The sequence below is a fragment of the Podospora anserina genome, chromosome 4 (genome assembly GCF_000226545.1).
Source record: "Podospora anserina S mat+ genomic DNA chromosome 4, supercontig 4".
NCBI classification, from domain to species: Eukaryota; Fungi; Ascomycota; class Sordariomycetes; order Sordariales; family Podosporaceae; genus Podospora; species Podospora anserina.
Window position 1 is genome coordinate 810,172 of NW_001914850.1, and position 14,070 is coordinate 824,241.

General features: G+C 53.2%; 3 protein-coding genes across 3 annotated transcripts; 2 read left to right on the forward strand and 1 right to left on the reverse strand.

Moving 5' to 3' along the window:
- Positions 1-849: 849 nt before the first annotated feature.
- On the forward strand, positions 850-3,468 carry PODANS_4_8520 (uncharacterized protein; the record flags this gene model as incomplete). Its single annotated transcript, XM_001905939.1, has 1 exon — positions 850-3,468. The coding sequence occupies one exon, from the start codon at positions 850-852 to the stop codon at positions 3,466-3,468; it is 2,619 nt and encodes an 872-aa protein (XP_001905974.1).
- Positions 3,469-4,757: 1,289 nt separating this feature from the next.
- On the reverse strand, positions 4,758-9,387 carry PODANS_4_8510 (uncharacterized protein; the record flags this gene model as incomplete). Its single annotated transcript, XM_001905940.1, has 4 exons — positions 4,758-5,376; positions 5,454-8,125; positions 8,177-8,267; positions 8,327-9,387. 4 exons carry the CDS (start codon positions 9,385-9,387, stop codon positions 4,758-4,760), a joined length of 4,443 nt encoding a protein of 1,480 aa, XP_001905975.1.
- Positions 9,388-10,402: 1,015 nt separating this feature from the next.
- On the forward strand, positions 10,403-14,069 carry PODANS_4_8500 (uncharacterized protein; the record flags this gene model as incomplete). The annotated part of the gene is made up of 3 exons (XM_001905941.1): positions 10,403-10,780; positions 10,897-12,172; positions 12,274-14,069. Coding segments are annotated over 3 exons (3,450 nt in total), but the record flags the coding sequence as incomplete, so codon positions are not given.
- Between the last annotated feature and the right edge of the window lies 1 nt (position 14,070).

Below are 14,070 nucleotides of genomic sequence, written 5' to 3' on the forward strand. Positions count from 1 at the left end.
AAGGCTTCGGTGGGTTGGTTGACTCGGCGGGCAGAGTATATGTAGATGTTGAGGCGGCTTTGGCTGTTGTCGAAGCGGTTTTATCGGCGCTCGTCGAGGCAGGGCCGCCTTTTGATCGTGTTCGTGCCATAGTACGGTTGAATGAATGTGAAGTCCAAAATCCAAAATCGCCCTTCTATGCCTATCGCATTGGTCCAAGATAGATGCCGCAGGTAGATTTCTTGTAGTATAGTGTACGGAGAAGAGTAGCTGCTTAAGCGCAATCCCTGCAATTAAAAGAGAAGACGCGTCACGGCCGTTTTAAGACGCGTCGCGCTATAGTGCTTCCACCCCCTGTCAAGCGGGCGCACTAAGCTAAGCCAGCTTTTCGCGAATTCCTCCCACTGGCATCACACCCGCCGGACATCCCACACCACACAACGTACCCAGAACACACACCTTATCGACCCAGCCATTGGGCTTATCGGTTTTCTACAGCGGCTTTTTCGATACCTCTATTGGAAAGTAAACAACATAACTCAATCCTGAAAACGGATTATCGCCTGGTACATGATCTTCTGCAGCCCGCCGGCCATGTCGTTCATGTCCCACAGTAATTGGTCGATATAGCGGGCAGTAACCCTGGCACAGCAGGAGCTGGCAGAGAACAACTCTTCCTGCATATGCGCTTGCTCCTGCATACTACCTACTACATACATACATCTGTCCCGAATAAACAAGCCCAAGTTCACCTCACCCACCCTCTCCCGACCAAGTCCCAAGGAATAGTTGGTTATTTGCGCACATCGAAATCCACGCCAAGGCAGCCCTTGACGCAGTCCGGCGTGCGACTACCACCCCCCCAAAGTTATGGCCGCCCAGTGGCCCCCGAGATCGCCCCGCGAAGCCCTCCTCAGCACTCCCGGCGGACGAGAAAAACTGCGTCGCTTGGCTGACCGCTCCTCTCCCTCACCATCACCCTCCAAACTCCGAAACTCGCGATCGCAACCATCCTTGGGAATGGGCGAACAACCAATGTACGACGGCGCAATGGACCTGGACGACGAGGAGGAGGATGAGGAGATGTTGCAGCTCAAGCTTCAGGCGATCCAGGCAAAGCTGAAGCTGAAGAAGCTCCAGGCGGCAAGGGCACACAAAAAAGCGTCTTCCCTGTCAGAACCTGGGCCACAAAATGGAGGAGCAGTTGGAGCAGGCGTTACGAGAGAGATTCCCTTTCAGTCAAGACTGGCATTGGCCCGGGAAAGGATAGAAAGACCACCAACACAAGCCCCTGTTGAAGTTCCAGCCTCTCCAGTCCGGAAGTCGGCGACAATGTCGAATCTGGACGCCTCTCCGAAACGAGTTCTGCTAGGCATTGACAAGGGACGAAAAGCAACCGAGATGTCACTGAAGCGACCGGCAAGTCAGAGGCAGTTGGGAACCAACAACCACCAGCAGACCCAGAGCGGGAGCGGCATGTCCAACTTTCCCCGGCGCGCGAAATCACCAGAAGCCGCCCGCCCTCTCAGTTTCAACGAGCGTCTTGCTTCAGCCAGGACAGAGGAAGCCGCCCGTCAGGAACAAGCGAAGAGAGTCCAAAAAGCGAGGAGCACAGCGTTCAGCATTGGCAGGCAGGAAATGGAGGAGTATAAAGCCAAAGCGGAGGACTTGCCAGAGGTGCCGTATAAGCCGGATGAGCTCTCGCGAGATCAGCTGTTGTCTGCGCTTGGGAGAACAAACAGCACTGCCACTGCGCCTACCGGTGCACCGACGGGATACCTGAGGAGAAGTCGGACTGCTTCTGACTTGCGCAACACCATCACCACGAAGAACCCAAATGCGGACTCGTCAGACTTGTTTCTTGGCCCGTCATCAGTCAGCTCGTCGTTTTCTGCCCCGGCGAACAACAACAACAACAACGCGAGTGACTCGTCTTTCGAGATCTTTTCTAGCTTTCACCTCTCTAAACGGATATTACCCCACCCTGTTTTGGCGAGGGCGGTTTCGTCAAAGAAGATATACCAGCTTAAAGACCTACTCAAGCACGTCAAGGCCCCTGATTGGAGTCTGCCGGATGTAGAGTCGGATATTGTCGTGTTTGCGATTTTGGCATCGAAATCCGACCCGAGGTCTCACCGGCCCGGACCGAGCGGGACGCAGTCTGATAGGGGGAAGTACATGGTGCTCACGCTGGTTGATTTGCAGTTTGAGGTCGAGCTGTTTCTCTTCAACAGCGGGTTTGACCGGTTCTACAAACTGACGCCCGGGACGGTGGTGGCGATTCTGAACCCGAGTGTTTTGCCGCCGCCGAAGGGGAGGGAGGATACGGGGAGGTTTGGGCTGGTGATTAATAGTGATGAGGATACGATCTTGGAGGTGGGGAAGGCGAGGGATTTGGGGTACTGCAAGTCGGTGAAGAAGGATGGGCAGCTTTGTAATGGGTGGGTGAATGGGAGGAGGACGGAGTATTGTGAGTTTCATACGAACGAGGCGGTTAGGAAGGCTAGGGGGGGGAGGATGGAGTTGAACAATACTGTTGGGAGCGGGATGGATGGGGCGAAGAAGGCTAATTCGAGGGAGTGGTATGGGAAGAAGGAAAAGGATGTGAACCAGGGGTATGATAGGTTTACGGGGACGAAGTATTTTGTCAGTAGGGGGACGGCGGATGGGGATGATGGGGATGAGATGGGGATGGCGGATCGGGTGGAGAGGCAGGAGGCGCTGAAGAGGAGGTTGTTGAAGAGGGAGAAGGAGAGGGATATTGCGAGGCAGTTGGGGAGTTGGGGGGGTGGGGCGGGGAAGGATTACATGAGTAGGGCCGCTGGAAAGGGGGGGCAAGGAGGGGGGAGTTTTACTAGTTCGACTGTTGGGTCTTCACAAACACAACCGCAGACGGGGAGCTCGGTGAATGGGAGTGGGAGCTTTGGGTCGACGGTGGGGACGAGTTTTGGGAGTTTGGATGGGGGGGCTGTGATGGGGAGTCAGCAGAGGGAGAGGAGGTATGATGCTGCCGCGTTGGGGTTGACGGGGAGGAGAGGGCAGGACGCGCCGAAGGTGGAGCTGGGTCCTGTCAAGAGGAAGAGACCGGTGTCTTCGGCCAGTAGCTCGACGGTTAGTACTATGAGTGCGAGTGTCCAGGGGGTGGCGGAGAAGGCACAGCCAAAGGTGGCGTTGGGATGGGGATCGGGGTTGACGACGAAGTTAGGGAGGATGAGGGAGGGGGAACGCCTAGATGGGAGAAAAATGGAAGTGGAAAGGTTGATTGCTGCTTCCAGGGCAGCGAGAGACGACAAATCCCCAGTCAGAAAAAAGACGAGATTTGTAACGGAGAAGGGGATACGAGAGGCGGGGAGGGATAGTTTAGGAGAAGGGTGGGGGGTTTCGGTTGGCAGTGGGACGGCTTTGCCAGCGGCGAGTGTGTTGAGCAGGAGCAGGAGGCGGGTGATGTTGGATGATGATGATGACGATGATTTGATTATTGTCAAGTGAAAGAGAGGAAGGGGGGTAGAAAAAGATGTTTATGATACAGCACACACACAGTAGATACACAGCGCATCCGTGGGCCGTTATTCTGGGTTTGGGGGCTGGGTACATTTGTTTGTATACTACGACTTTGCATGTGGTTGGCATGGCGTTTGAGCTTTTTGATGTTGGGGATTTGCATGGTCCAAGCATTGTTTGGTAGAGCTTTGAAGTATAAAGCAGAGTGTGCAAGCGTTGATGATGTTTTCTGTGGACTGTTTACTTGAGTGCTCAACTATGTCTTCTGTGATTTGAGGTTTGCTTGGTGACCCCACGTCGTGGACAAAATAATACAGACTGCAACGCATAATGAAGGGCTTAAAAGATGATAGAAAACATATTCGACTATCTTTTCAAGGCCTTTGGGCTCTCTTTTCAATGCCTTTCGACAATCTGTAAAGGTCGATTAACTGTGACTGAATACCTATCATGTTGTCTTCAAGTCCTGTTGACGATCTTTTCAGGCATACTGGCTATCAGTAAAGGTCTATTTCTTTTCTATCCGCAGCATGGTGACTTACTCAGGAAAAGTGACAACCTGTTGACTTCTCTATACTTCGCCAGGTACACGTTCAGGCACCAACGTCATCCGCGGGGGTCTAATCTGCATTTCTATCCAGCTCCCAGTCCTCTCCCACAGCATTGAACTCCCCTCTCAACATCATGTGAGAGTGGTCACAAGGTCAGTTGGATTTTTCCTCCTCCTCAATTCAGCGTAATGATTGGTTACTTCATCGCACTGTGCCATAATGTACCTACTTGGAGAAGTTGGGGTAAGTAAGACTCGGGGTTCTTCCAAGCTCTCTGTATGGTGATGACGATGTTGACTTTCTGCGGGGTACCTGTAAAACCAAGGCTGTATTCATTTGTTGAAAAGTATCTGTAAAGGAAAATACCTAGTAGGTATAGACATCGCACAAAGACATACGTGGGCTGTCGAAAGCTGATGATGCACTTCCTAAGGTATGCTCACTATACAACATAATGCTTCCGATATATGAGAGTATTCTCATGCCAGTGTATGCTTCCTCCATGCTCATGCCATGCTGTCATGCTGTCATGCTCTAGTATATCCCTTGAGACCGCTTGCTATACCTGTTTCCCTTGCCTTGTTGCCAATGACACCCAAACACCCCTGTATAATACAAAACTTTAACCTGATAACCTCTATCCTAGACTGAATCCCCAATAATGATTACCAAACATGAATAACAGTATACCCTAACAAACCCCCTCCCCAAACCATACCCATAATCCTAACCCATCAACTCATTCAAAATATCCCTCACCACCGGCCCCCCCTTAGTCAACATCCTCTCCCCAATCCTCTTCCTCCCCATCGTCGGCTGCTTCGACACCCCCCCCCTAATATTCTCCTTATTCCTATCCCCGACCCTATTCACCCCCACCCCCCCAGCAACAAACCTCTCTATCAACTTCCTCCCCTTCAACGGACTCTCCTCCACCATCTTCTTCACCACCGCCGACCTCCTCACCGGCGTCCTCCCCTTCGCCGGACTCAAATAATCCTCCACAAACGAAAAATAATGCCCCTCAAACTGCTCCCTCCCCAAATCATACACCCACTGCCTCTGCACCATCAACTCCACAAACCGCTTGATCATGTCCTTCTCCCCTTCTTGTCCCTGTTGTTGCTCTGACCCCTCCCCCAAAAGCGTCTTCTTACTCCCTACCACCAATAACTTGACCTTCGCCCTGGTAAACGCAACATTGATCCTCCTCCAATCCTTCAACAACTCGCCAATGGAGCCAGAGTCATTGCTGCGGACGAGAGAAAGTAAAATAACAGACTTGTCCCGACCTTGAAAACGATCGGCGGTGTGCATCTCGACATCTCTCCCCCCGGTGCTTCCCCTCAGGTGGTACTTCAGCAGCGCGAGCGAGAGCGGTAGTGAGTCATTACTCCGATTTCTTCCGCGGGGACACCGCACAAAACAAGGGAATCGACCAGCTGGGTGATGATTTTCGCTTCGGTGGGGTTGACGATGCGGTTGCCTTTTGCTTGCTCCTGGCTATCGGGGAGGAGATCAGTGTTGATAAACTTGACGCGGGTGGAGGGTGTGATGAGATCGTGTAGCCAGCAGCTGTTTGGTTTTGGCGCAGGGCAGCAGTGGGTGCCGGCGGGGGGTTTCTGAGAGAAGGTCTCCGCGTCATGATGCCGCTGCTTCAGATGTTTCGATATGAGGAACGTGAAGTTCCGCGTTGCGAGGGATTCAGTCCCGCATTTGAGTCTGCCTTTGTAGATGAGCGTGTTGGAAAGGGTCATGATGTCTTCTGACATGCGGTATTGATGCTCGAGATTAACCACCGAGGATGGGTGGGCGTCGGAGAGGAGTTTGAAGAGGGAGACATCAAGACCACCAATCCGGGCCTCGTTGTTTTGGACCAGAGGCGGGAGTTGGTTGTGATCACCGACGAGAACAAAAGTGCGGGCCATTCTGATCGGGCCAAGGCAGATGGGCAGGGTGATCTGAGATGCTTCGTCCACAATACAATAGTCGAATACCCGCTCGTTGAAGACGGGATGGTTGACGCCTAGACAGGTGGTGGCCACCACAGGGGTGCCATGCCAGGCTCTGCGGATCTCGTCAAACGAGGACATGGGTTGACTGGCGAGAGTAACAAAGTCGCGAACCTCGGGGTGAACCTTGGCTGGCGCTCCCAGACGCAGAATGGGGATTTTATCGTCTTTCAGCTTGAGGAGAATATTGTCCACAGCGGTGTGGGTGTACGACGTCAGAAGAAGCGTCTTGCCTTGACCGATGAGAGCCCGGATGATGTGCGCGATGGTAGTGGTTTTGCCAGTACCGGGCATGCCCAGAACCAAAGCGTAGTCCTTGGCACTCATCACCTTCTCCACGGCTGCCTTTTGGTCGACGTTCAAGCTGTTCTTGCCCGGAACCGAATACTGAGTGGGAGCAGACTTGAAGCTGGGGGGTATCAAATCTACCACAAGCTGACGTATCCGCTGAAAGCCCCGAGGACCATTCGTCATGATCTGAACAAGATTATTCCGCACCGTCGCCATTCCGTTGCTGAACTCGTCCTTGTCGAGTCTGTACCGAATAGGGGGCTCTTTGATCTTCCCCTGACTTTGTGCCGGAGCTGCCCCCTCGGGCGCCACCTCCATGATACTCGCAAACACCTGATTATCCACCTCGTCGAACCCAGGCTGTCGAATGCGGGCATTATGTAATCTCCTGTCAACCGCCACGCTAATCCTTTGCTTCCTCACAGCCGTAACGTACCCCAACGCAAGCGCGAAATGCCCCTGCTCGTCAGACACAACAATCGGCTCTCCAACCTGAAGCTGCGAGTCCATGAAAGAAAACCCAGCCGCCGGACTCTCCTTGATAAACGTGTACGTGAACCGGTTAATCTTGGCCTGGTTTTCATCCTCAAACGCCGAGCCCTCCTCGATGATGACATTAGCAAAACATCGACCGACCTTCTCGCGTTCGGTGCTGACCATAGTCCAAAGCTCGCGGCGGAGTTTCTGACTTTCCTTTTCTTCCTTGGTCAAGAGATCCTCCCACTTCAAAAAGAACTCTTGATGCCTCGGAGAAAGATGTTGAACGGCAGCCTCGAATTTCTCGTTCAGCCCACTCGTGTCGCCATTTCCACCATCGGCAAGCTTATGGTAGATGAAACAGGACGTCCGAGCATAACATCTTTCGCAAGCATTCTTGCTTCTCTTCATGGGCGGTAGCTGAACACTTCTTTCGCGGATATAACAGGCCAGCGCGTTGCGCTGCATAATCATATGCCGAAGCTCATGTCTGATGGCGGGAATTCGGAGAGTCTGCGACGTCTCCATATAGTACAGAATACCGTAGGCGATTTCAATATCGTATCGATCCGACAGCAACAGATTGTACAAGACAGTTTGAGCCTGGTGGTTGGCGGTGGCGTTCTTTCCGGTTTTGACCTCAAAAGGTACAGTCAACGTCTGTGAGACATTGCCTTCGCGCATTGTGACCTGCACTGTCGCATCAATGTTGCCTTTGAGGCCATACATGGGAGACCAGACATGCTCCTCAACATCCAAAAGCTTGCTGACACACATGTTGATCTTTTCGCCGTTTCGTCCTTGAACGTTGGCATTCGCCTGGGGTGCCGCAGAAACAAATGCCTGGGCCCAGGACCTGAGCTCCGGCATCTTCGAAACAAGATGATTGCGGGCATCGTCCATGCTGACCTTGATGACATAGATATCCTCCATGTGCTTCTGGAGCGTCTTGTCGATGACATCCCGCAGATAGTCCATAGTCCATTCGTTGGCCATCAGAGCCGCCTGAAACACCTCGTGGAGAATGGTACCATAGACCAGAGCAGGCGTCGCTTCGCTGGTTGCCTTGACGCGATCCTGGAGGACAGCACGTCGCATGCACGTGAAAGAATCCGCAATCACTGTCGAGGAAATGAGCTGGTCTGGGTGCAAAATGATGATGTTGTGGTTGTTGTCGATGATGCATCGGCGAGAAGGCTCAAAATCACCAATGATATGAACATAGGCTTTGGGGTTGGCCTGTGTATCAACCCAGTCACCCCTGAGATGGACCATGTATGTTGTCTTGGTGCCCTCATGCTCTACCCAAAGGACCTATTGTTGTCTTAGCGGCATATAATCACCTTTTCTGAGCACATGGCATACCTTTTCCTCGGATTCACGTCCACGGTCATCGACATAGGAGCTCTCCAGCACATTTGTAATCAAATACCTCTGGATAGCTTTTGGCTTTTGACTTGGCTACACCAAAGAAAGTCTTAGCATACCTCGTCGCGGTGTTTTCATATTGGCTACCGTATGATACGTACATGTGTTGGCAGGGCGTGGGCAGATGCCCCTTGTGTGGCGGCTAGCTCCATCGCATCAAAGTCGGCATCATCAAAATCATCGTCATCAAAGCCACCCCCATATGCACCATCATCATCATCCCCCCCACCGTCATCAAGAACGGGCTGGGCTTGCTGCTGCGCTGGGGCTTGACTTTGGGAAGCATGTTGTGCTTCTATTTGTGTAATGAGATTTTCTGCGCCCTCCAAAAAATCCACATCAAAATCATCAAACTCGTCGTCGTCGAATTCGTCAGCTGCGGATTTTGGCTGTGGTTTGGCGCTTGGGACTTCCTCCCTTGGAGGGTCGACCTCTTTCGTAGGAAGTATTGTAGCGTCAAGCTCCATGAGAGTATCATCGTCGAAATCGTCATCGCCGTAGTCCGAGGAAGTCTTACTTCTTGCGGGGGCGGCGTCCGGGGCGACTCTGGAGAGCTTCTGGGCGAGTGGAGAACTTGTAGGAGGTTCTCGTGAAGGAGATCGGCTTCTGCTGGTGTCGACAGTTTGCGATCCTTGTGAGGACGACTTTCGGGCTTGGACCTCGAATGATCTACTAAGCTCACCACCAACGGTTTTCAACATTTCTTCAACCATGACCGATTTGGACTGTGAGGCGTTCGTTCGGGTGCCAAGCTCTGTTTCGTCCAGTCCCCCAAGCTTCCGTCTCTTGGGCCAGTTCCGGCCCAGACTGAGTGTTTTCCTCAAAGACCGTTGGCTGCCAGGTGCCATCCCATCCCGGGCGGGGCGAGGAGACGAAGACACCATCAGATCGGCAGGTGATGGATTCGCAAGGCGAGATGGACTAGCGTCTGTCCCAATAATGTTGTAGGAACCCCAGAGCGCTGATGTTGGGTCGTCACGAAGAGGTCCGAGGCCTTGGTAGGTCTTCCTGACACCAGCGGCGGGTGTGGTACCCTTGGTGATGGGCGAAGAGACTGGCGACGAGCTTCTAGCACGCCTTTTCCGATTTTGATAGAGCAGTATAGTCGATATTCCAGATTCGTGGGGGTTAATGTCGTTTGCCCACATCAGCCGTTCGCTAGGGGAGTCCTCTTGGTCGGCTTTTGGGGCGGCTTTTGGGACGTCATCCAGGGAAGGCGAGGACTGAGGAGCTACTTGTGGAATCGAGTCGACGATCTCTTCTTTCTTGAGGAAGTCGACGGTAGAATCGGACTCGGCGGCTGACTCGCAGTCTTTGGCATCAAACTGAAATGCCTTGAGCTTGGTCTTTGTTTTGGAGGAGACCCGGAGGGCAGGTCTGGGTTGAGGAGGGTTGGGGTGCGTCTTCGATCTTTGCCATTGCGATCGCTATTCACCTGTTAGTTACCATCTGCAATCATGTGGGGTTGGGATGGAAGACCAACCTTGGAGGGTAACTTGTTGCTGTCCGAATAGGACTTCTGTAGTGGAGGCATGGTATCGTGTGGTAGGGGCGTCACCACATGGATGATATAAATAAAGACCAGAAAAAAACACAGTGCGGAAGTGGGCAAGACAAAACGAATGGAGGACCAAATTGGAGATGCAAAAGTGTATGGAGCAAAGCCAGGTTCAAAGTATCTAGCAATTGAGTCGACAGGACTCGTCTGTGTCTTGTCCTGGTGGCCCGGAGACCGGGGGGAGGAAGTGCCTTTTTCGACAACGCACTTAGACGGTACGCGTCGGGGTCGCGTGTGTTGACGTGCTGCCATGCTGCCCCTCCCAACATTTGGCCAGGTACAATGCCACTGATAAGATAAGCAAATACCAGGGGTCCCTGGAAACTCCACAGAAGCTGGCAGGGACAGCTGCCCCGTGTGCACCACCAACCCCTCAAGGTTCCTCTATTTTGAAGATGGCTGAAGACAGTGGCTGCTGAAGGTTACCAGAAAATCTGGGACACATTGCAAACGTCAAACGCTACCGATGAAACCCACCAGACTTGCATCGCCGAGCTTCTAGGGTCATTTCTCGTGGGCGAATTTGAGGGGTTCCATGTTGAGGGGAAATCCCAACCTCCACTCTGGTCAACCTCGTTTCGCGCACCAAACGACAGCACTACACCATGGACGAATACCCAGCTGGCAGTCTGGACCATAGTGTTCCGTTCCTGCTCACACTCGGCACATCTGGCGATCCAACTTACCAGTCAGGCCTGAGTGCAGTGCTCAAGGAACAGGCCATCCTGATCCGTTCCGAGCTCCCACCTCTCGATTCAGACCAGGCGCATGCCCTCTTGCGATATATCCAGAACCGCGATGCGTCAAACCTGCCCTGTAATGGCCGAGATGCGCCAAAGAAGCACCGATTCCACGTCAAGACGGCCGAGAGGGTAGGTGGACGATTCCGCGCAAATGTCTATCTTGTCCAAGATAGGGACCTGATGTTTATGTGCATACCTAGTCAATACTCCTACCGCCTCGCCGCGCGCGCCTCCCAGATGGCATCGACATGCCCTCACCAACTGCTGTGCTACACTCTCCCTACTCTCCCCTGAGTCCCATCTCACCATTATACCCCGACGGTCTGATCGATACGCAGTGGATTCGCAAACACCAGGACCTCGTCCCCAGTGTGTTACTGTGCTTCTATACCCTTACTTCCGACCCAACACTTGCGACGCTTAATGACAACAAAATCAAGACGGATGTGAACAACATCAGGGCCCTTCTCAGCCAGTCCGGCTATAAAACGCGCTTGGCTGTTGTGCTCTTGAGTGACAAGACATCTGCCTCAGGTGATCATGTGCAGGACCGATTGGAGAGTCTCCGAAGAGGATGTGGCATAGATGCAAAATCTTTGTTTCTTGTACCGCCCGGTGATTCGAAGGAGGAGCTTGAGCGCATGGCTGAGAACATGCTGACAACGCTCTACACAGCCTCACTGGACTACTACCGGGACCTTGGGAGGCATTCACGGAAGAAAAGGGGCAGGGGAGTGGCACCGCAGCCGACGGTACCACCGACCTCGGGCACATCACAAACACTCTCGCTGGCGGGATGGAATGTGCGCTATGACTTTAAAAGCGCCGTATTCGCGGAATATCGGCAGGAGATGGATGTTGCCCTAAGATCATATGAGCAGGCCTACGAAAACCTGCTCAGCTCGGAGCTGATGGAAGTGATTCCAAGTTGGAGTCCACGGTGGAACGAGGCTAGGTTTCTCGCCGATGTCTTGGCTGTGCGCTGTCTTCGATGTCTGTTGTGGAACGGTCAGCACAGCGCGGCTGCTCGACGATGGCAGTCCCACCGGGAGAGGATAGCCGACTTTCTCGACCGTCGAGGTCGGGGCACCGGAAACTATGGATGGGAAGCTTGGGAATCTCGATGGGCGCTTCTCATGGCCAATCTGATGGAAAAGGCCAGCATCCCCGAGTTGGCTCCGGTGACCCACAAGCTGTACCTCCAGCCGGAGAAGAATGTGATGGGGGAGCGGTTGCAGCCATGGGAATTTCTGCATCACACGGGATATTGGTATCGTCTGTCGGCAAAGCACATGCAAGCTAGGAGGGACTTTGCACATGCGATACCCGAAGACGATAGGAGGTCTCCAAGCATGTCGCCGGCGTCTTTTGTGGCCAAATCAGCGTTTGCTTATGACACTTACATGTGTCCGGATCCTTTTGAAGAGTATCCTCTACATCGTGGTGGCTTTGATCACGGCCGGTTTGTGGTGGAGAGGTTGATGAAGGCACGTTCGGAGTTTCTCAAGCGGGAACAAGTACGTCTGGCCGCAGAAGTGTCCCTGGAATGTGCCCGAGAACTCGGCCTGGCTGAGGAGTGGTCCGGCATTGTCAAGCTGCTGCGTCCGTTGTGGAAAGACTTGCCATTCAGAAGTGAGGGCTGGACCACAATTGCGGAATTGTTGAGCTGGAATCTCCGGGCTGCCGCAGTGGAACTTGACGATGCTGAGTTGGTGGTGACTATTGATTGGGAGCTGTTGAACCAGAGTACGTTCTTATGGCAGGTTCACGTTTACGTTGTGTTGACTTTGTTGCAGCTTTCCAAAAACGTCCCAACTGGGAGTATGACATTACCAAAGCTCTTGACCAAATCGATACCGAGTCCAAGCCAATAGTGTCTCTAGCCGACGGTCAAGTACTCCCCTTCATCTGGACGTCTTTTCTTTTCCGAGAAGAGGAAGGCAAAGCGGGCCAGAACGTGCGAAGTCAGCTCACGATCAAGTCCAATGCGCATCAGGGGTCCACTCCTGTCTCTCTGACCAGTCTCTACCTCAACTTCAGCGGCAGCTTGGACCGGGTAGTTATAGAGCATGATGATGCTGTTGCGGTACAGGAAAAGAGGGGCAACACATCAATATCTTCGGTCCCGCTAACGCGCGATGATGCCGAGGCCGAAGTCACAGACCTGGGCGCTACCAACAAAAGCGTCATACTTCAAGGCGCTGCTGACCTGACGCTTGCCCCTGGCCAGACTTTGGTATTCAACCTTGAAATTCCATTACGGGAACCAGGCGAGACGGAAGCTCAGTCATTGGTGGTGAACCTGGACACTGAGGAGTTCGACTTGCACCATGAGTTGAAGTTTCATCAGACGCCAAAAACCAACTTTTGGTATCTTTCTGGCTCTGCCACGAAACGCATTGCGCGTCCGAATCCACTCGCGATCAAGGTGCAACCTAGGCCACCGAAGCTGGAGATCAAGTGCCCGGTCTGGAAGGATCAGTACTACACGGATGAGGCCATCGTCCTCGAATTCGAGCTCACCAATGGCGAAGATATCGAGGCGCTGGCCAAACTTGATGCTACACTGTTTGGCGAGAATCCCCCAGCGTTCACTGTTGATATTGCAGGCCATGAGTCTCAGACATCATCCAGTTCCCGCAGCGAAGAGAGCAAACTGATAGGGGCACCCCTGGGCACCATTGAAAGCTCCAAGACCTCATCAGTTCAACTTCGACTTCCACCAGTTGATCGCTCCAGCCAGTACGACCTCACCTTGAAGGTCACTTACTTTCTCCCTACCAACCCTGGTACGCCGATCACCCAAACTACGACGTTTCAACTCAACATTGTCAACCCGTTTGAAGCAAACTATGATCTCCTGCCGCGGGTTCACCCGGATCCATGGCCAAGCTTGTTTGATGCGGATGGTGTCCGGAGTGCCGCTCCAGACGATGACGTTCCTTTAGCCTTCAAGGGTCTATCTCAGTCCTGGTGTCTGTTGACTCGTTATGCCTCCTTTGCATCAGAGCCACTACGGGTGGTAGACATCGACGTGGTGCTGTCTTCCCTCCCATCAGTCAGATGCCACGCAATCAAGCACAACAATCTCCCCTCCTCGGGCGAAGGCCGACTAGTCGCCCCCAAAACCATCGAGGAAGCAGCCTTTGCGCTCAAAGCCCAAAAGGCCTCCCTCGACGAGCGAGGTCCATCACCATTGGACGTCTCCCTCGTCATCAAATGGTCTCGTCCGGAGGTCTCGGATCAAATCAACAGCACTACTTTACCAGTGCCACGGTTCAATCTGTTTGGTACGGAACCGCGGGTTTTGGCGACGGTCTCGCATATGTTTACACCGCACCCGTTGGTGGTCTTGACGGTGTATATTGAGAATGCGTCGAATCATCTGTTGACGTTTGGGCTGACGATGGAGCCGAGTGACGAGTTTGCGTTTTCGGGGCCGAAGCAGACTAGTCTGAGCTTGTTGCCTGTGCAGAGGAGGGGGGTGGAGTATAGGTTGGTGCCGTTTGATGATTTGGGGGAGGTGGGGA